Genomic DNA, 20720 nt, shown 5'->3' with positions numbered 1-20720 from the left:
GCGACTATGGATATGTCACTATATATATATGGCTGCATTTCGTTAGATTGAGCTCTAGGAATTATGTAGCAGCACGCGCTGTTAAACAACTTCTGCATTTATAATACAATTAAAATGAAATTTTCGGGGTATGTAAATTAAGACGTTTAACAGAATGTATATGCATAAAATAATGAAGCTTTAACATCCCAAATGTTATTATTATGGGTAAGTTGACTAAGGAGTAATACAAATATTTAACATGTAGATGAATTCGAGTAAATGCATACCAAATTTAGATATTGTATCATTCACGATACTCGAGATCAAATAAAATTGGTGATAATGTTTAGATAGCATCTTAGTTAAGGCCAGATGTCTATAAAGGCAAGGAAAGTCCGTTTACAATCTCTGACTTAACAAATATTCTACTCAGCAGAACGATTGAGTTGCTGTAGGCCGCATTTTTTAGCAAACTCTTCTCTTTTTTAGCCTGTTAAGAGAAAAAAGACAGCGGAAAAAGAGTTTCTTAAATATTTGCAGCATTTCTTTTGTCTTTCATGCTCAGGCGTTAAGGAAGACAAGGCAAAGCATCCTTACGACTAGCTGTGAGACAGCAGAAAAATAGTTTCTACGAGATAGTAAAAAATTGTATGTCCCCTTGTCACACGAAAAATCACATATTGCATAGTTGCAGAATAAGGTAACTATAAGAGTCAAGATTCGTATAAGGAAGCTAGTCCCCAACCGCTTGCTTACCTACTAAACTCCGCTTGACTGTGCCACGTGGCTTGCTGCTGCTGATGGTGACGGCAATTGTTGCCGTTGTCTTGGGCTTTAACTTGGGCGCCACCGCGAGGGGCTTCTGTCTGCCGAGCGGTGGGGGCGGCAACGGCAACGGCAGATCCTGCGTGGCGCTGGGCAGCGCCGATGTTGAGACCGAGGTGCTGGCACGCTTATAGCCCTCGGTGAGAAATGCGGGCGGCGGTGTTATGGGCGGTGCCGGTATATACAGCTTCTCATCCACCGGCGAACTGGCGGCAGTGCTGGGCGCCGTAATCGATTCGCGCAAACGTAGGCCGCCGCCGCTGCCGCCGCCAGGCTTCAGGCTCATGGTTTGGCTGGCATGGGAACCGCTGGCAGCCGTGTGGCTGGCGCTGGCGCTGCTCTCATTGCAATAGAGCTCCAGATGATGTTTGTCGCAGCGTCGCCGCCGGCGTATATTTGGCGCAATTGTCTTCATTTTGGGGCCATGTGCGCTGCCGGAGGCGGCAGCCGATGCCGCCGAGCGAGAGCTGGAGGAGGGGCTGCCGTCTTTGGAATTGATGCGTATATAGTGTACACGAAAGATGCGTACAGGTTGCTTAGATTGTTGTTGTTGTTGCTGTTGTTGTTGCTGTTGCTGTTGTTGCTGCTGCTGTTGCTGCTGCTGTTGCTTTTGTTGCTGATGCTGCTGTAGATACTCCTTGTAGGTCTGCTTGCGCGGTGTTTGAAGGCTGCACGCGTTTTCGTATTGCAGCATTGATTTGCCGAATCTTGGCGTAGGGCTGATAACAATTGGTTGCAATATATTGCAAATATGTGTTTTTATATAGTATTATTTATAATATTTTTTAAATATATGTAGTATATATGTTGATTTATATGTATGTGTCTTTCGTATATTTATAGAAAATAGTAACTTTTTTATATGTATTATTCTCGTTAAATTAGTTTGCTTTTTAAAATGGAAGCTTTCAATTGCTGCGTTTGTAACTTTGTTTGCATTAATTTCTATAATGTTTCTGCTGTTGCTATCTCTATTTCCGCTGCTAATGCTGTCTCGCTCGCGATTTGTATATTACTTGGCTTTGGAAGTTAACAAATATTTGCATAGTTCGGTTTATCCTTCTGCTCTTCTTTTGTTTGCATAATAATTTGACTAAATATTTATTTGGATTTATTTTGTATATGTATATATATATGTATATGTATTTGGCGTTGATTTTTTATTTGCACATCTAATAACAGTTATGTATTTGCTTGAAACTATTTAAATATATATATATATATATATGTTTGTATGTATATATTAAAAATAGTTTATATATTATTTATTGACAACATGAATTCGAAGCGTTTGTTAATATTTTATAAATATATATTATATAATGTTGTTTCCGTTTGTTGTATATTTTAGCATAAATATTTGCGCTTTAATTAACTGTTTAAATCAACTCACATCAATGTACTGAAAGCCTCTTTAACGCACGTCTTTTGTTAGCTTTTAAATCAATATAAATATATTTATATTTTATGTGTATATATGTAAATTTTATTAACGTTTTATCGTAGAGTTAAAGTTTATTTTTTTTTTTTATTTATAATTCTTTAAAATCTTAGTGTGGTTTTTGTTGTTTTTGTTTTTTGTTGTTGTATTGTAGACTTCACTTCAAGCAGGAAACAATTTTCTTGTTGTTGTCGTTTTTTAGTAACTTTTTTTTGTCTTTCTTTTAGAAACTCTTGGAAAAATGTTCTGTTCGGCTGCGCCTGTAAATTGAGCAAGTCCTTTAATTGGATTTCTTCAGAGCCTGCCAATAAATTTGTATTGGCAGGCGATGAATGCAAATTTTGGCTCTCCAAAAACTTTCTCAGCGACATAGTAGCTGTGCATGTGTGTGTGTGTGTGTGTGTGTGTGTGTATTTGTGCCCGGCCCCCTTTCTGGTATTGCTAATCAAACAAATGCCACAGAACGCGCCGCAATGCTCATCATTATGTAAATGTTGATTTTTCATAAAATTAATGACTTGGCAGCACATTGGGGCAGGCTCTTAGAGAGCCAAGCGACCCGAGTTGGATTGGATAAAAGTTGATATTGATGTATTGGCATGAGCCCTATTGATAGCATTAAAACGTGCCCAAAATATTCGATTTGATTTTACGATGTGCCATAAAAAGACAAGAAGAAAAGAAACCCAAAAAAAAAAAAAAAAAAAGCGAAATGGGCGTGCCAAGTAGTATAATTAAGCCAATGCCAGGCACAGGATCAACGAGCGTGAGTAATGTAATTTTGATGTTTGTTTGCTGCCCGACAAATTGAATCGCACAGCGATATAGCCAAGCATACACAAAGTATATATATATATATTAGATATTAATGTATATAGCTGTGTGTATCTACAGCTCAAGCCGGGAAAAGTCGCATATGGCCGCGTCGATTGAGGCATCCAATCAGTAATTGCGGCTGCGTTTTCTACCATAACTTGTCAATCGGCAATGGATGAAAGGAATAAAGCAATTGATATGGCCGCGACTACAGGCATACCCTGCAAGTAGCACAATATTTACAGGATGCTCAAGAGAGAGAACAAACGGTCTATGGTAATTTACAAGGTATAAAGCCAAGACCACAGTACTTGATTTATATAAATAAACCATTTTAAACCACACGCTCAGACTAAGCTAAGATTCCAGAACTTGCGATGTCTAAGCCACATTTTATAAAGCCTCAGTATTTCCTCTTTTTTAATTACAGGTCTCTGGTCTCTTTCTCAGACTAGGATTAACATCTTCAGGCTCTGCCAGGTCTTAGCCTCACCACTTTCTCCTTTTCAATTACAGGGTATCCAACTAAAGCTGACACTTGTCAGCGCAGCGCAATCCACTTGTCATCTAGTGCAGGACAGAGCAAAAGAATTCCATTTGCGCGCAGCTATCGAGTTGCGTTCGTAATAAGCCAATCAATTCAGTGTCAGATGAACTGCTTCATTAATTTCACTCGGAGTTGAATAAAAGGCGAGCCCAATGCCAGGACACCAGGAATTATGAGGAGCAAGCAGTAGCGGCAGCAGCCACAGACAAACTCTAGCATCCAATAAGCGACGCATGCCACAAAAGTCACGTAAGCCCCTAGGAGTGGGACATAGGAGGCAGGCAGCAAACGAAGCTGAGAAATAAGCCTGCTTAGCGTGGCATGTGGCCGCCTCAAGGACATTGCAGGATGTGCTGCCAGATGGCTGCTGCCTGCTGCCAGGCGTATCAGTGCGTATGCCACAACTTATTATTTATGTAACACAGCCAGAAAAAATGAAAGAAAAAGGGAAAAACAGGCTGCAAGCAGCGTAAAAACTTTGCTCTCAGGTGCGTATTTTAAAAAGCAACAGCTAAAGGCAAATGCGCGCCAAAAAACACATTATTTCAAGCGCGGCGGCCGTAAACAATAATTGACTGGACCAAAAGAGAGAGAGAGAGAGAGAGAGAGAGAGTTAGGGCAAATGGTAGAAAGAGAGAGAGGGAAGTTCGGGGCTCGTAATGGCCGCTCGTTAGATGGCATTAGGGAGTGGCACACAAATTGAACAAGGCAACGGCACTGGATAATGGCCAGGCAATAGGCGCGGACATGGCCAAATCCTAAAGATGCCACGACTTGAGCCTAACAGCAAAATGTAGTATGTGTGTGCGTGTGTGCGTACGTGTGTATGCCGCCTATACACTAATTGTAAAAGTTTAGGCCTCATGTCAATTTGCACAGACTCAGCAAGTTTTTGCCTTATTTGGCTATTTATTTTAGCTGGAGCAAAACTAAAACTTGTAATTGAATAGCGATGGGTAAATGTGTGTGTATGTATGTGCGTGTGCGTGTCTTTGTGTGTGTGTGTGTGTGTGTCAAATCAAAGCCACAAATTGAAACAAGTTGCCTTTAGATTTGTTTGCGTAATTTACTGATATTTGTAAAGTACTTGAATTAGCTAATACTACTTTGTTATTTGTGTTTGCAGCTGAAAGGATTTGTGTACAAAGCGTATTCAAATTATACAAAGATAGAAATCGACAGAATATAAAACTAGCTTATCGACCACTTCATATTCGTATTTTAATTGAATTGCATTGTGGGGGGCGGGTTAACCGAAATGTGGTTGACAAAAAGCTGCATAGCAATTTAGACGAGCTGTCAGATGAGCTTCAAGACAAGTTGTCGAGCTTTAGTGTGAGCATCAAGTATGCGAGCTTTAATGCGAGCTTTAAGTGTAAAATTATGCCAGCTTTAATAGCTTAAAGAACTCTTAAGGCAATCAACAGTAAGGCGTAAGATAAGCTAGACTAAAATGTTGCATTAAACAACTGCAACATTCTGTGCAGCGTTGTAATTCCCAAAGGGTTCTATCTGCCTGCCTAATACATGCAAGGACAACTTGTTTATTGCCATTAAGAAATATATACATTTCGGTTTTGTGCGCACAGTCTTTTATTGTTTAATAAATAAATGTCAAGCATAATGCTTGATCAGCTGCCATAAATTATTTCATATGCATTTCACTTTAATCTTTCTAAAAAGAAACAATTCCTTTTACAAGGGTTATAAATTGACCTAACGCACAGCTCCGATTTGTTTTAAAGTTAGATAGCTGCTAATATGTCTTATACTTTGCAATTTTAAATATGTTCTTTAAACGAATCAACAGAATTGTCAACAAATAGAAGTTACTTTTCGTTTGACTTTTATTTATTAAGTCCGAATTGCATAAAAGTCGCATACAAATAGGACAACTTTTGTGCATTCAAAAGTAATTCACAAAATGCATGCGAATTCGAAATTAAAAAGCGCAAAAAGCGCAAATGGCAGCTCGTCTGCATTTTCCACAATATATTTCAAATTAATTATGACTGCTGAAGCTACACACACAGACACACACACACACAACCTATATATATATCGCATATATATATCGCATTTCAATTTAATTAACACGCCAATTAAAAGGCGACGCATGTTAAAATAACCTCAAAATTAATTGATTGCGTTAAGTATGCGTAAATTTCACTCTTTCAGTCTTTCACTCTCATTGCCAAATTGATTTACACACAAAAAACACAAACGAATGACATGTAAAAATACACATGAATTTGTCATGCAATAAATTCACGCCGTGGAATGCATAAATGGGTGAATTTGTGATGGCGCCTTGACTTTGTGCCTTGCTTTTTTTTTTGGTTTTGTCAATCTCTGGCCACAGTCAATGCACTTTCTGTTGTTGATTATGCGGAGAGAGATGATGATGTTCATGATGATGATGTTGATGTTGATAATGAGTGTTGTGTTTGGCATACTTGGAGCGTAGAAAGAGATGGAGAGCGAGATCGCAGACCATTTGACAAATCTACTCAAAACAAATTCAGCTTCGTTCACGGCCAATGCAAAATAAATGTTCGAGATGAGTATTTTGTAGATATTTCGCTTTTGGCGTGGGCGTTGATATACTTTTTATTTGTCGGACAAATCATAAACTTTGGCCACATAAATTCCAAAACATAAATATAAATTAAATTTACACCCAAAAAGCACACTCACACACACAGACACAGTCACAGAAAAACGCGATGTGTTTAACAGCTCGTAAATGCGTATTGAAAAAAATTAATATCAAAATAAATCAAGTTCAAAAACGAACCAATTGAGGGGTAGGTAACGGGGGGAAAACTCAATCAAAAAACGAAAAGAACAACGCGTCAAATTGTCTTTCGTATCACATCACAAATGTTTTGGCTTAAAATTTATAAACATTTCCAGCCTTTAGCTTTTAGCCAGATTTTCTATTTATTATTATTTGTATGTGTTTTTTTTTTTTTGGTATTATTGCGTCGCTCGCTGCACGTTGTGTCCCACTGTTTGGAAAATTGCTTGCGATCTGGCTAAGGATTGCGGCCGACGCGTCTGAGTATTGCCAACAAACTGATGCCAAACGGAAGCCGTCCAAATGCTTTTCATGACACACTCGGCCGAGGCGACGCGGCCACTGAAAATCAACACACAGCAGCCCAACCAAACAGCGAGACTGCGACTGCGACGGCGACAACAGCGGCAACTGCGACGGCAACTGCGGCGGCAACGGCGACTGCGACTGTGGCAGCAACTGATAAGCACAAGAGAGCTTTTATTTTTTTATTTTCTTTTTTTTTTTTTAGGCGAAACGTAAGAGACTTTATGCTCGCCCAAGTGCTCTGCGGCTGCTCTCTTCGGGCAAACTTATAAACTTAAAGTGGGCACTTGGATCAACTAGTATAAACAACTTAACGGCACACACAATAAAGACATTAGCTAATTAAACTTGGTTAAATAGTGGCAGTAAATAGTTAATGATTATTAATCCCATTAAGAAGTATGTTTTCATATGAAATAAACAGTTTATAAGGGAATTTAAAATAAATTTATATCAAATTAATGTATTGCCATAAGTTCTTAACGTTTTGAGAGTTAAACCTTATTATTCAACAAGGTCCTTACTCAAGACTCAAAACTCAAAATAGGTTCAAGGCTGAAAGTAAGCAAATATGACTACATCATGTCAGACTGTCGCGTTGAACAAGAATATATATACACTCAAGTTTGACTGAAGATGTCTTGTTTAAAGCTCTACATATTAAAATACCCTATATTAAAGATTATTTAAAACGGCATGATTGTTAATTTAACCAACTATGTTTTACGTACTATAAAAATGGGTAAAAAATTAAATCGAAGCTAATATTTTAGTTATTATTTTAATCAATTCAACAATGTTTTTCCTTTAGAATTTAAGTGCCTTTATTTTGTGGTGTAGGTAACAAAAGCTCGCGTGTCTTTCTCTTTGTCTGATTGCACGGCTGAGCGAGCTTTTATGCAACGCTCCATTTAACATTGGCGCTCTTTTTAGCGCCCTCTCTCCCTATCTCTCTCCCTTTCTCTCTCTCTCTGTCTCTTTCTCCACCTCTCACTTTCTCGCTCTCTCTTGCGCTCGCTTTGTCGCTCATTTTTCAATGTGTGCGTTTTGTTTATGCTAGGCCTGTTTGTTGGCCCGGCACACACACACACACACACGCGCACACCCCCACACACACACTCAAGCAGTCCCTGTTTATGCATACAGTCCGATTGAAATCAACCAAAAACTCAACTTAAGAGTGGGCGGAGCTGGGCTGGAACCTGTGGCTTAACTGGGGATTATGTGCGTCAATGCAGCCAACGTCAATGCCATGGCCAACTATGTGCGTCCTTTACATATATATATACATATATATATATGCATGTGTTTGTGTGTTGCCTGTTGCATATTTTCAAGCAATATTTTGGCCTCGGCCGCGTAAAAAAAGACATATGCAAAAAACTAGTTGGGAGTTTTAATTAAAAAAAAAAACCCAGCCACGCACTGAACACGCCCCCGCACACACACACAAAACAAAAGCAAAGCAACTTTGATTAATTATTGCAATTAGCCAAGAAGAAGAAGAAGCAGCAGCAGCGGCTGCAAAACTAACTGAAATTAGCAGCTCTTGAGTAAATCAGAGAAAGGCAAAGAACAAGGCAACAAATTAGCATAAAGGCAGTTGTCATTAGTTACGCCTGAAAGCAGACAATGCCGTTTTTTTTTTATTTATATAAAATTAGCTGCTTTTTGTTTCCCCCGCTCTTTTGTTTCAAAGTCATCGTGCAGCAAATAGAAACTTGACTAGGTGATGGCAGCGCTTCAAAGTCATAACTTGAGCCTGTTCAAATTCCTTTTGGCGTCCTTTCCTTCTTTTTTTTTCTGCTTTGGCGCTGTCACTGCCAATGCCATATCAGCCAACTTCCTGTGTCCCTGTGCCATGGCTTCCAATGCCAGCAGCCGCATTGTCAACACTTCATTTCAGTTTGTAGGTGTGTGTGTGTGTGTGTGTGTGCGGTGGTAAGCGTTTTTCATTTGCAATCAGGCGCTGTGTGTATTATGTACATCCTGACGGGACGACTGCCAAAGGATGTGCCCCATGCACGAAGGTCGTCCTTTTAGTTGCTGCTAAAAATAACATTGCCCCGAAGCGCCTGTGGCCCTGGCAATGGGCCATGCAAAGGACATTCGAGCAGCATTTATATTTAGTGGATTGAAGGGGGGGTAACAAAATTAAAGGATAACACTAGGTGGGCGGCATAAATATACCTATTATTCCCGATTACTATATGTAAATGGATATAATCTCTATTTAATCAAAATCACATATTCCATGCATTTTGTTTTAAGCGTTGTCTATTTGTTTTACAATATGTGAGCTTTGCAGGCTTCGACTAGGGTTTAGGCCAGCGGGTTTAAGGTTAATTTTTGGGTTTATTTTACCAATAAGAAACAAAGCAGAAGAACAGGTTGTCTGAGACATATCCTGACTAAATTAACAGACTTTGCTATCGACTTAAGGTTTGCCTTGTCTTGTTTGATGCTTAAACTGGTTGCGAATTACAACCTTTAGCGAGATAAGAGCTCAGCTTTACTGTCTACTTAGCTTGATTTATACCTTTAGTTCTTTAGAAACGCTTAGTTTCTTTTCTCTTCCTTTAAATATTCACATAGCCTTATAAAAAATATACAAAATAACCTGAATCATAAAGGAACAAATTTATGAGAGACCAAGTAATTGACAACAAGGAATCCCTTTGACCCTATTTGTTATTCAAAATATTTCGTTATTTGACTTTAAAGCTAGTTGCCCATAAATAGAAATAAAATGTAAATTTCGTTGATTTCCGTTTTCAGTTCTGGAGCTTCCTTTATAATCCACATATAAAGAAATGGGTCAAAATGATGCCAAATATAGGGGATATCTGATGCTCAAAACCAACTCAAATACATATACATTTATGAATGTCAAATGGGAGTCAAATGAACAAAACAAAATGCCCCGCAGGCTAATCAAAATTAAGATAATGCCGCATATTTTCAAGCTGCAAGTTCATTGGGGACGCAACAACTGCCAAGATACGCGACGCAGGACCTTCAGGGTCAAATGAATTTGCTGCCACAACAGCAACAAAAACAATTGTGACAAATAAAAACAAATAAAAATACAAATATCGTGTTGTTGTTTTTTTTTTTTTTTTTTTTTGTTTGGGCCTTATAGTATAGTTTATGAGTTTACCGACAGCGCACAGGATAACGACTGGCTGAAAAAAAATGTGTGCGAGGGCAGCCAGCCAAAATGCAGGAGAAAGAATGGCGTCCTTCCGTTCCAGTTGTTGTTCTTGTTGTTGCTGTTGTTGTTGTTGTTGTTATTATTGTGCCATTGACAAGCCAAAAGCGATGGCAAACAAAGGCAACACCGAATAACAACAGATAGACAGCAACAGACCACAGACAACAGCAACAGCAGCAACAGCAGCAACAGCAGCAGCAACAACAACAACAACAACAACAACAAGGACACTAGCAGAAGGGATGACCGCGGGCTCAAAATTCCAAGGCAAATGAAAAATAAATACCAGAAAGATACAAAACAACGAGGCAAGACACCAAATGGCAGCAATGCAATTGAAAATGTTGCGGCAGAAGCAACAACAACAACAACAACAACTAACAAAAGCACAAATAGCAAAAACAACAACAAAAACTAAACAAAACAAAAAATCCAACAAAAATGCCATAAACAACAAACCACAAATATATAAAAAAAAACAACAAAAAGTAGCTTACATAATCACAGAAAAAGCAAGAGGCAAGATGATTGGCTGCAGCAGTGTGAGCGAGAGAGAGCAGCAGTACGAGAGAGCGCCACAGCACGTGTTTGTCTCACAGCCTGTGTGTGTGTGTGTGTGTGTGTGTGTGTGCATGTACATTTGCGAGGCTGTGTGTGTATGTGTGAGCAGCCTGCGCCTTGAAGCTGAACTTGGGCTATTCAATGTTTTTACTTGAACTTGAATATAAGCGAGAGCTCGCTTCCTCTCTCTCTCTCTCTCGGTCGCTCGCTCTATCTCTTTCTCTCTCTCTCTCACTGTCACACACGCTTGCTCTCTCTGCTTGTTTTGCCATGCACACATACGCCGCGCACGTGCTGAAAGCTTTTGCGCACCCACACCCACACACACACACACACGCATATTCACACGCTCTCTTTTGACTCTCTTAACTCTGCTGCTGCTGCCGCTGCGGGCAGCCAGTTTTTTGATGGGTATCATCAAAAATGCGAGTGACGCAAGTGATAAAAAATTAATGCAAGAGAGAGCGCAACATCAGCAACAACAACAACAAAAACAACGACTAACTATTTAGCATCTCAATGATAATCTTTGAGCAATAACTTAAATGGTTTTTATGTGGCTAACAGGTTGAGCCCGCGCCCCAAAAAGGCGGCAACACAAAAATAACAACAGCAAAAACTAACTGTACAAAAATGGCGTGCCAAACGTGGATCAAGTGTTTAACAGATACCCTGTAGCAACTATTAATAAATATATATTAATTAATATATTTAAGTAAATTATAAAAATAAAGCTGCTACTTAAATTGTATTTAATATTATATTTCCGATATATAGATAGATATCGAAAGGGATTATAAGTTTAATATTCACAAGATGTAAATAGAAAGAACGTTAGTTTTATATATATACCACATAGATCGATTGATTGTTATAGATTGGTAGAAGTTTAAATAAGAAGATAGATAAAAGCATTTCCTGATTTAGTTGCCAAATTGATCTAGATGCCATCTAGGATAATAGAGGGTATACTCGGCCACGCCACGGGCACAACAGTAAAAAAAAGAACAGGCCAATAGGCGCTTAATGCTAAACAATAAAAAGTACTTGACCTTCTGCTGTATCTACGCCCCTTAAATATGCATAGCCTTAGCCTAGTTTTGACCAAGTGAAAAACAAAAACTTGATTCGAAATTTTAAGTAGTTCTTATGCGGCCATTCGCAATATTCATGAGCCCCAGTCCAAAAGGTGGCCAATAAAAAGAACTGAAGGCTGGGTAAATTGACTAAATTGAATTTTAATAATTAAATGCAGGCACAGTGCCTCCCAAAAAGCAACAGAAGCGGCAACAGCAGCAGCCGAAAAACTGCCCAAAAAAAAAAAAACAGAAAGCCGCCCACGTGTAAATTTGCATGCGAAATTCGGTTAGGAAAACAGCTTGAGGAGCTCACTTGAAACATGTCGTTGCATAAATAAAACCGTTTTAAAGCACAATGCTGACAATGAATATAATGACGATGACAATGACGACGATGAAGGGGATGAAGGGGATGATGAGGATGATGATTATGCTGCTGCTGCTGCTGCTGCTGCTGCAGATGATGATAATTATGTTGAGGGAAAATGCGAACAGCAGGACGTCGTCGACTTTGATTAACTACAAGAACTTGAGCAACATTTGCATAAGTCCCGAGTCCTACACAATTGACAATAGAAAAGCCCATTGAAATGGAAAAACAAACGACTTAAAGCTTCAAGTTAGAGTTAATGCCACATCAAAGCTGGCAGTAAGTGGATTATGCACAAAAATCCACATGGATTATTAAAATACATGTATTTCAATCAGCAAACTCGTTTGTGAGAATCGCATAGAGAGGCACGTATCTTTATATGAAGATATGTTAAACTAATCAAAAGGGGAGTCATTTGATGTTATGCTATATTTATAAGAAAGTCCGTAAAATAATTAAAACCAGAAATCAAAAGCACGAAAATTAAAGGTCAAAACTTGAAGTAATAAATAAAACAAATGGCAAACATTTGAAAACTGTTTCAACTTGAATGCGAATTTGCCGAAATGCGCATTAACACAAATTTATATAAGTGCTAAATCGTTTAATTCAGTTGCCTTCTTATAATGGCCAAAAGGAATTGGTGCTTAACCGTGAAACCCAGTCTATAAATTAAGTGTTCAGTTGCATGAACAGTTTGCCAAAAAGGCTAAAATAAAAAAAAAAAAATAAAAACGCCATAAACAAATTAGCCAACCTTGAAATCTGGTCTGGGCACACTTCCTTTTGCATAGCCAGCGAACCAAACGCTGCCCCCAAAGCCCCCTAATCCCCCAGACTCGCCCCCGCCAACTAAAAATGCGAGACGTTGTAAGTAATTCATTTTTATGAGCTGCTCTGCTTGCCACAGCTGCGGGGGCACGTGTACGTTGCGATGCTCGGACATTTGGCTTTGGCTTTGGCTTGGTTTTGGCTTTGGTTTTGGCAGAGCTAACGCAAACAAATGTTTATCATTTATAGTTGTGCAATGCAAATGGCTGAAAGCCACAAAGCCGAAGCCGGGCGAAATGCTGCAAGAGAATCCTGCGGTGGAATTCAAACGAGCGACGCTTTGAATGCTGAGTCAAGCGAAGGACTCTACCTGCCACAAGAAAAACAAAAAAAGAAGAGTGAATAGAAAAGTTGTGCCTCAAGTGGCTGGCAAAAACAATAAACAAATGCGACAACTGGCACAGCCGAAAGATACATCCTATACATGCTACAGCGTGTGTGTGTGTGTGTGTGTGTGTGGCGCGCAGATACTTTTTGCGATATTTATAAATCATCAGCCAGTGCAGGCAATTGTCAGTTTGTCAAGGCCAAGCACATAATTAGCTCGTAAATGGCAGCTTGAAACTGAAATTGAAATTCTTGTATACACTGAGAAAAAAAACGACAAGGCAGCCATAAATCAAACTAACTGCGAGATACATGCAGCCTGGCGGGGCAAGCAGAATGTGTCTGTGGACAAAGGACACAAAAAATTGTTGCACAAAAATGCGCTGTAATTGCCGAAATCAAATGGCCGTAATTTAGGTTGACAGGCAACGACAACAGCAGGCACAACACGAGAGAGACAGAGAGAGTGAGAGAGAGAAGATAAAAAATAAAGGACACTACAATTTTATTTATGCAAATCGCAAATCGCATGTGGCATGTGGATTGTGGCATGTGGGATCTATACGGCTCGATGTGGCCACACAGGAACTGGCGTCGACTGATGCCCATATTAGAATTATGCAAATGATGCGACACAAAGCGAGAGCGAAGGAGAGAAAGATAGAATGAGAGAGCGGACCAAATTGAAAGTTAGGAGCAGGCAGCTGTATCTATGTGCAACGCATCCTGTGCACGTTTTGCTGTTATCCTTGAGCCAGCGCCAGGATCGCTGTTGCGAATTAACAAGCAGCCAAGCAGCCAGCCTTTTAAATATGGCCATAATTTTAGTTGCTGGCTCATAAAGTGGAATGGCTTTGATTAAAGAACAGTTAGCCAAAAATTCTGTTCAAGGCATGCCACAGACTTGGCCCAACTATGTGTGTGCGTGCGCGTGTGTGGCAAGGTGAAGGGCATATACAGGCATACAACAAAAAGACGCCAGCCACATGTCCTTGCCTGTTGGCCACAAATGGGAATGCGTCTTTATGTACCTCCATATATAAGCCCATATAAATATCTGTGCAGAGCCCAAAATACGAGGGCTGCTCATCAATTAAAAATTAAGCTCTCATAGACAACATTATTCTTTGGCTTAATTAAATGGAATAGAATGAAATGCATGGAAGGAAATTTAAATAAAACATTTGAGTTTTCGGTTTTTCACACACATAAAAAAACAAACAGTTAACCAAATACTTCAGTAACTAAAAAATCAATATGAGCTTTAGTTACAGTTTAAAAATATGCGAAAAATTGATCTCATATTAAAACGTGCGAAACGGCAGATTTAAAGTTTAGGTTCTGGCTACAAATTGATCTTAAAGGAATAGCAAAAAGGAAGATTTATGAAGTCATCCAAGCTAGATATAGAAACATGGCCAAACTCCATTAAGCAACCCTCGCATATGCGCCTAAGAATTGGCGCTAAATCAAGGAGCAGAAATCACTTAGGACCATGACGCGGCCTGATAAGTTGGCGGTTTTTAAAATTAATGGAGACGTTGGCATTGTTAAAAATCTCTGCCAGCTAAGCTGAGTGTTTTATGGTGCCGCTTTGTGGTGGTGGGCGTGGCACACATTTGGCCATTAAAGTTGAGCTCTGCTTAGCTTGCAATTCTTCTGCACAATGATTTGCAATGATGTGTGGCGTTACATTATAAATGATCCAAATGACATATATATGATATATATGACACATACCCAGTGCTTGATTATGCGCACAGATTTGACATTAAATTGATTTAACGCATCTTGGCTTGATAATTTGAAAGACAACTTGAATGTTGTGCACAAACGAAAGCTTTGGCGAAAGCTTTCAAGTGCTTTCAGTGTGCACCCTGTGGCTAAAGCTATATTTTTATGCAGTGAAAAGCTGTCACTGCTGTTAGCTAACAGCGCGTTAACAGCTGCTGTTAGGCATTCAAATAACAGAAACGTTAAACTTACCCACACAGCGATAAACATATTTTTATGCACGTGCAAACCCATGAGAAAACTCACCTGCAATGAGCAAGAAAATAAAATAAAATTAGTTGTTTAATTATTAAAAAGTTTGTCTGACACATATGTAGGTAAATCAATAAATTAACTGCACGTCAAGCTGCATTAAATGTAGACATTCACAGGTATTTAAATTGAATTAAACTTTAAAGAAAATGTGCAATTAAGCTGTTGCTTCCGCAGGTGATAATTGAAATGATATTCGATTTTAATGTGTGAAGCAGCTATTAAGATACCCAAGCATTCCTTAATTATGCTATTTCGATTCCCAAACAAATCTGACGACAAATCAGTTGAATGCCAGTTATTCGAGTGCCGCAATAATGGCGCAATATTTATAAGTATCTCTCTATGAGAGAGAGAGAGAATTATAGTGAAGAAAATTGGTATAAGCAACATTTTATATATATTGATATTAAACAACATAATAAAATAAATTTAAAAAAACAATATATATATTTTTGATCTGAAATCAAATCATGTTCAAAACTGTCAACGCTTATGTTATTTCTTTTCTTCCTTAATTTAATTTTTGACAACAATGTAATCCGAGACGTCAAGTTAAGTTTTCTTCTTCCGTTTTTAACTTCAAATGTTCAAGCTAACATTATATATGTAATTTTTAAACACATTCTTATGTATCCCATTTTATTTTGAAAACTTACTTTCTTTTATTGTTTTACTTTGCTAAATTAATTTGTTAATTTACTTTTAGTGTTTATTTGAGCCGCTTTTATTACCACAATGAAATATTGATATTAGCCTAGAAAGCGTTATGACCTTTTTAATTGCAACTTTAATCCCCAACGGGGACGGGGCAATAAAAACTGCAGTCACGGCTCATAAAAATCAACTATTCATAGGTCATGAGCCACCTGAAGTAGCTATCGATTCATATGCTTCAAATGACATATATACATTCCCATACATATATACATATATTGGTCATGAGATGACCTTCAGAGCGGCTTTAAAGTGTTTGCACTAGACGACTTAACCTTCGAGCTGATCAACATTACGCAATATATATATATACATATACATATATATACGTGTATATATAGAAACTGTATACATATGGACATATCTCTTTTTGCAACAGGCCATCAATAGCACTTGGTCTTTTATTTTTATTACGCTTCAAGTAGCCTTCGCCCAGTTGTTGATTTTATTTGTTGACAAGTGGGCGTGGCTGGCTGAAAGATAAATGTACACGGAGACATCCTTGTGTGCGAGTGCGAGTGCGTGCTGTGTGTGTGTGTGTGTGTGTGTGCGCGCGCCTCGAGCTGTTGACGACTGAGGCGTTTCGCCCAGGCCAAAATAAATCAAAACTAATTTCATTTGCTGACACACATGGCGTATGCGTGATATTTATTATATGCATATATCTGCTCACAAATGGACCCGTCTCCATTTCCATCACAGTCCTAATTGCCGCCAGTTGTGCCACAGTCGAAACAGCATAAAGTAGACAAACTCGAAGCCGCTAATAAACGAGCAGCCAATGCAAACGCTGAGCACGCCGCCAACGTTGGCTGTCAGAAGGAAGGCAAAACGCAATCATAAATTCAAGAATTCAATTAAGATGCAAATTCCATTTGCCGCTCATCATCAACTCACACAACAGCTCATACCAATTGTAGAGCCCATCCTGGCGATAGAGCGGCACACGCTGTCCACCATAGCGTATGCTCACTTTACTCTCCAGGGGCGACATGTAGCCCGACAAACTCTTGCTCAGCTCATAGCGCCAGTCATTGCAGGCAGGCAGGCACTCCTCACAGCTCCATGGTGACCAGCTCGCTGTTGGGAAGCAACACCAATGCGAACTCAAATCTTTAAGTGCTTTAAGTCCCAAATATATTCCTCGCTTTGTTAATTGCTCCAAAAGTTAAGGCAACTGATAGAAATTCAAGTCTATCTCTACTGTTTCTCAGCTCTAAAGCTCTAAATTAAATAAATTGAAACTTTCTAACTTTCATTTACATAGATACAGATATTGGCACAGTCTCTTGGCTTGGTACATGTTAAATATTGAAAGGTACATGCTAATTTGAAATTCTGAATATTATCTTCGAGTTCATAAAACGTATTCCAAATAATTAAGATTTGGATGTTGTTGCATGTCAAAGTACACGATATTCCCGTTGGTACATGGCAATTAATTTGGTACATGCTAAAACATAAATGTCCTTTGACAATCAGTTGAGAACATGTCTATAAGTTCTGGCAGTGAGAGTGTTATTTTTGTTAGGAACGCTTCCCCACTTACCCTCTAGACTCTGCAGGCAAGCTGTGTGCGCCAAATTACAGTAGCTCACATTGAGCTCTGCAAGCGCCGGCGAGGATAAGTCGTAGGCAAATGGCGCACAGTTGCAGGCAGCTATGGCGCTGCGTAGGCGACAAAGCGGCAGACACTGAACCAAATGCTCGGCCTCCTCGGCAAAGTGGCAGCCACGTTCGGCCAAAGGAAAACCGCGTAGCCGCGGATCAGCTTGCAAACGAATCGCGCCCAGCTGCAGGGCTGACGACTCGCCAGGCTGAAGGCTAAGTCGGCCCAACCAGCCAGGCAGATGCAGGCTAAACCCCGCATTGAGTCGAGTTCTCGGCATACGAAAGTCATCCGCACGGGAGGCATTCAGCCGAAGCGTGAGTGTTGCGCCCGTTATTCTGCCCGGCTGCTGCAGGACACAACAGCAGCCCTCAAAGGTGGGCATCAGACGAAATAGCTGGGTGCAATTGAGAGCAACTGCATCCAGGTGGCAGCTAAGCAGCAGCGATTCGCAGCTGGGTGACAAATGCAACAGCTGCTGTCGCACATGCCACACCACCTCCTGAGCATCAACCAAGGCAGCCTGTAGTCTAGCGGCACTCGCAGCCTCCACGGCGCTGGGAAAGAAGTAGCCGGAGAGCAGAGGCAGCCGCTGGAGCCAGTAGTCCGTGGCATTGCCGCTGGAGCTGGCCAGCTGCTGGGCCAACTCGTGCAGTCGCTGGCGACTCAGTTTATTTGCGCTGCAAAGGGTCAGCGCAGGAAACGGCATATCCTCTGCAGCTGAGCTCTGGTCGGATAAAGAGGTAACCGTGGACCGAGCCAGAAACTGCAGCAACGTTGAAAAGACCACAAAACTGGCCGAGAGCATGCCCACGGCAATAAACAGAAACCAGAAGAAGCGCTGATAGCGACGTCTTCTGATAAAGTACAACAAACCGAAGCCATTGAGGCTCGTCTTCTTGAAGTACTCGACAAGTGTGACACGCAAAGCTCTGCCCAGGCGAGACATCTTTTCATTTGCGGGCACTCCAGCCCCAGAGTATGCCTATCGCGCTCCACAAGCGACCAGGTGCGATATCTAAATAGAACTAAAACCATGAAGCGGCAGGTAAATTCGTGCAGCGAGTGTCACACGATATCAAAAGGCTGTCGAGTTTATCAGATGAACAGAACACAGACACACGACAGCCCACAATACAATAAAAAGGAACCATAATTAACCTCAGGATAAACACGTAAATTATCGTAATTATCGCGTGACACGACAAGTGAGAATAATACAATTATTTTGCCGTGTCAGAGCACAGGAGAACAACGTAAATCACTTTTAAATTACAATAGAAAAAAAACTAACATTCTATAATTTAAAATTTTGGTACGAATCGAAAAAATAAACAATTCTGTCAACACTTTTGCAAGGCCGAATGATCGCCCTTTTCATAACCTGAACCCATTGCAAATGGGCAAAAAGGATAGATGGGTTCTCACAGTTTCTAGCATACGATTTATTTAAGAGTCAATCAATGGCGTCTTGGAACATAAATTCTGAAGACACACGACTGTTTATTTGAGTCTACTGCCTTGCATTGGGAGGCGGCCTATCTCGCAGCTCTTCGGATCTGCCACAACCGACACAAAACTACCCGAAGGGCCGCAATCAAACACCGGGACGGAATAAGCACCATGGACTCCAGATTATAAGGCTCGATAATCGATAGTTTGCCCCGTTTCCAAGCAATCTCTACATATTCATATCGAAATCATATTTTCTGAGCAGGCTTATAAGAGCTAGAGTACCCATATTTGTCATGTAACTTCGAGATTAGCATATATATCCATCATTTTATAGATTTCAACTTAACATAATTCATAAATTTTCTATTCACAATCAAACTAGAGGACAAATCGTGATCAATAAGTTATCTAGCATTGAAACTAATCCATTTTGGAAAGAGACTAAGGAATTATAAATCTTGTAGAGGGAAATTGCAAGTCAAGAACAAATCTATGCTTAGATATTTATAAATCAAGCTTAAGTTTTTTTTGGCAAAAATTGTTTGCAATTGAAGCGTAACATCAATTAATTCGCTCGTCGATCCCACATTCATGTTGTCTTCAATAGGCACAAAAATCGGTTTATGTGAAGATTTATGGCGCTTGAATATTAAAGCAGACATTTACAAGTTTTGTATTGTGATTGTCAGCTGGAATGTGTGTCTGCCCAAGTAATTTCGTCAGATTGCGTGTTCGGTTAAATTATATTTAATTCAACAAGTGGGCGGGCCGTTTAAAGGCATTGACTACATTAAGTTGAAAAGTTTGTTTGTGTGTGGCAAGTCAAACGGCACATGCGAACCGAGCAAACTCAAACAGAACTTAGCCAAGAGCAGGCAGAAGTGCCACACATGCAAATACACACAGATACAGACACACACACACACACACACACACAGATACAGTTACAGCTACAGCTATTTCTACATCTCCAGCGACTCGCAGACATGCAATATAACGAGCTTTAGCCGCAATTTAGCGCACAGTTAGAGAGAGAAACTTGCCAACGCGGCGTTGCATATTAATAGAAAAGCGAGCGAAGCCAAGGAATTTTATAATAGCCAAACCGCACTTTGAATACTCTACACAGATCTTTGCACGACACTTTCTATTTATCAACTTGGCATGGAAAAATCAAATAAGTTCTTTAATAGCAGTTTTTTTTTTATGGCATCGTTAAAGCATATTTCGCTTGACGCAGCTGTTCGATAAGCTATCTGAACAATAAAACTAAAGTGATATTCATTTGGGAATAGCCTGAAATAATTGCATGCACATATATCACATTTGGAATTGCAAAAAACGAATTATTCGATTTATATGACGAAAGACAAGTAAAAAGAGGAATGTAATTCGATCAATTTTAGACAAGTCGATAAGTTTGATGAATATCGATAACATTAATAGCAAAGCTATCGATTGCCAGTTATCGACCAACTTCGTGGGCATCGATAACTTTGATAGATTTTGAAGGTATCTTAAGCCAGAGCCAGAAAATCGTGAGTACAAAAATTATATTTACTGTTAATCGATATACTTCGTAGCTATCGATAACTGTACTGCCAACTTGTTTTTTCTGCAAATTTATCGCAGCCTAGTCAAAGTTTCTACAGAAAATAATTCGAATTGAGATGATTTTCATCCTATATTCATACAAGTTCGATTTTCGTGTATACCTCAGCTACAAGTGAAAGCAAATATATAGTTTGCCAACTAGCGCATTATATAACCACCCCATCCCCTGCCCCTTAG

The 20720-nt window shown here is 39.6% G+C and overlaps 2 protein-coding genes across 18 annotated transcripts in view; both read right to left on the bottom strand.

Moving 5' to 3' along the window:
• LOC6624298 (phosphatase and actin regulator 2) overlaps window positions 1-20720 on the bottom strand; it is a 135777-nt gene that overhangs the window by 40509 nt on the left and 74548 nt on the right. Inside the window, exon 1 of one of the 17 annotated variants that reach the window (XM_070208187.1) lies at window positions 739-1574. The exons of 14 other annotated variants lie outside the window; for them this stretch is intronic. In XM_070208187.1, the coding sequence (XP_070064288.1) occupies window positions 739-1501 (763 nt within the window). In that variant the 5' untranslated portion in view covers window positions 1502-1574. Of the gene's footprint in view, window positions 1-738; window positions 1575-13439; window positions 15143-20720 lie in introns of those variants that run through there. 2 more of the 17 variants (XM_015175621.3, XM_032434856.2) reach the window with 2 other exon arrangements.
• On the bottom strand, window positions 16478-20303 carry ppk27 (pickpocket 27). Its single transcript, XM_032434857.2, has 3 exons — window positions 17415-20303; window positions 16763-16945; window positions 16478-16677 (listed from the first exon to the last, which is right to left on the bottom strand). The coding sequence occupies exons 1-3, from the start codon at window positions 18421-18423 to the stop codon at window positions 16562-16564; spliced, it is 1308 nt and encodes a 435-aa protein (XP_032290748.1). The 5' UTR covers window positions 18424-20303; the 3' UTR covers window positions 16478-16561.

Source organism: Drosophila virilis, chromosome 3 (assembly GCF_030788295.1).
Source record: "Drosophila virilis strain 15010-1051.87 chromosome 3, Dvir_AGI_RSII-ME, whole genome shotgun sequence".
NCBI classification, from domain to species: domain Eukaryota; kingdom Metazoa; phylum Arthropoda; class Insecta; order Diptera; family Drosophilidae; genus Drosophila; species Drosophila virilis.
The sequence above is the reverse complement of the archived record's forward strand: the minus strand, read 5'-3'. Positions and strand labels throughout refer to the sequence as shown.

What these genes read in the sequence shown, in the direction of transcription:
- ppk27 (XM_032434857.2), bottom strand. Translation starts at nt 18,423, where the DNA reads ATGTCTCGCCTGGGCAGAGCTTTGCGTGTCACACTTGTCGAGTACTTC. An exon ending in TTGCCTGCAGAGTCTAGAGG is followed by an intron (nt 16,946 to 17,414) that starts GTAAGTGGGGAA and finishes GCTTCCCAACAG; the next exon opens with CGAGCTGGTCACCATGGAGC. An exon ending in CAATTGGTATGAGCTGTTGT is followed by an intron (nt 16,678 to 16,762) that starts GTGAGTTGATGA and finishes TCCTTCTGACAG; the next exon opens with CCAACGTTGGCGGCGTGCTC.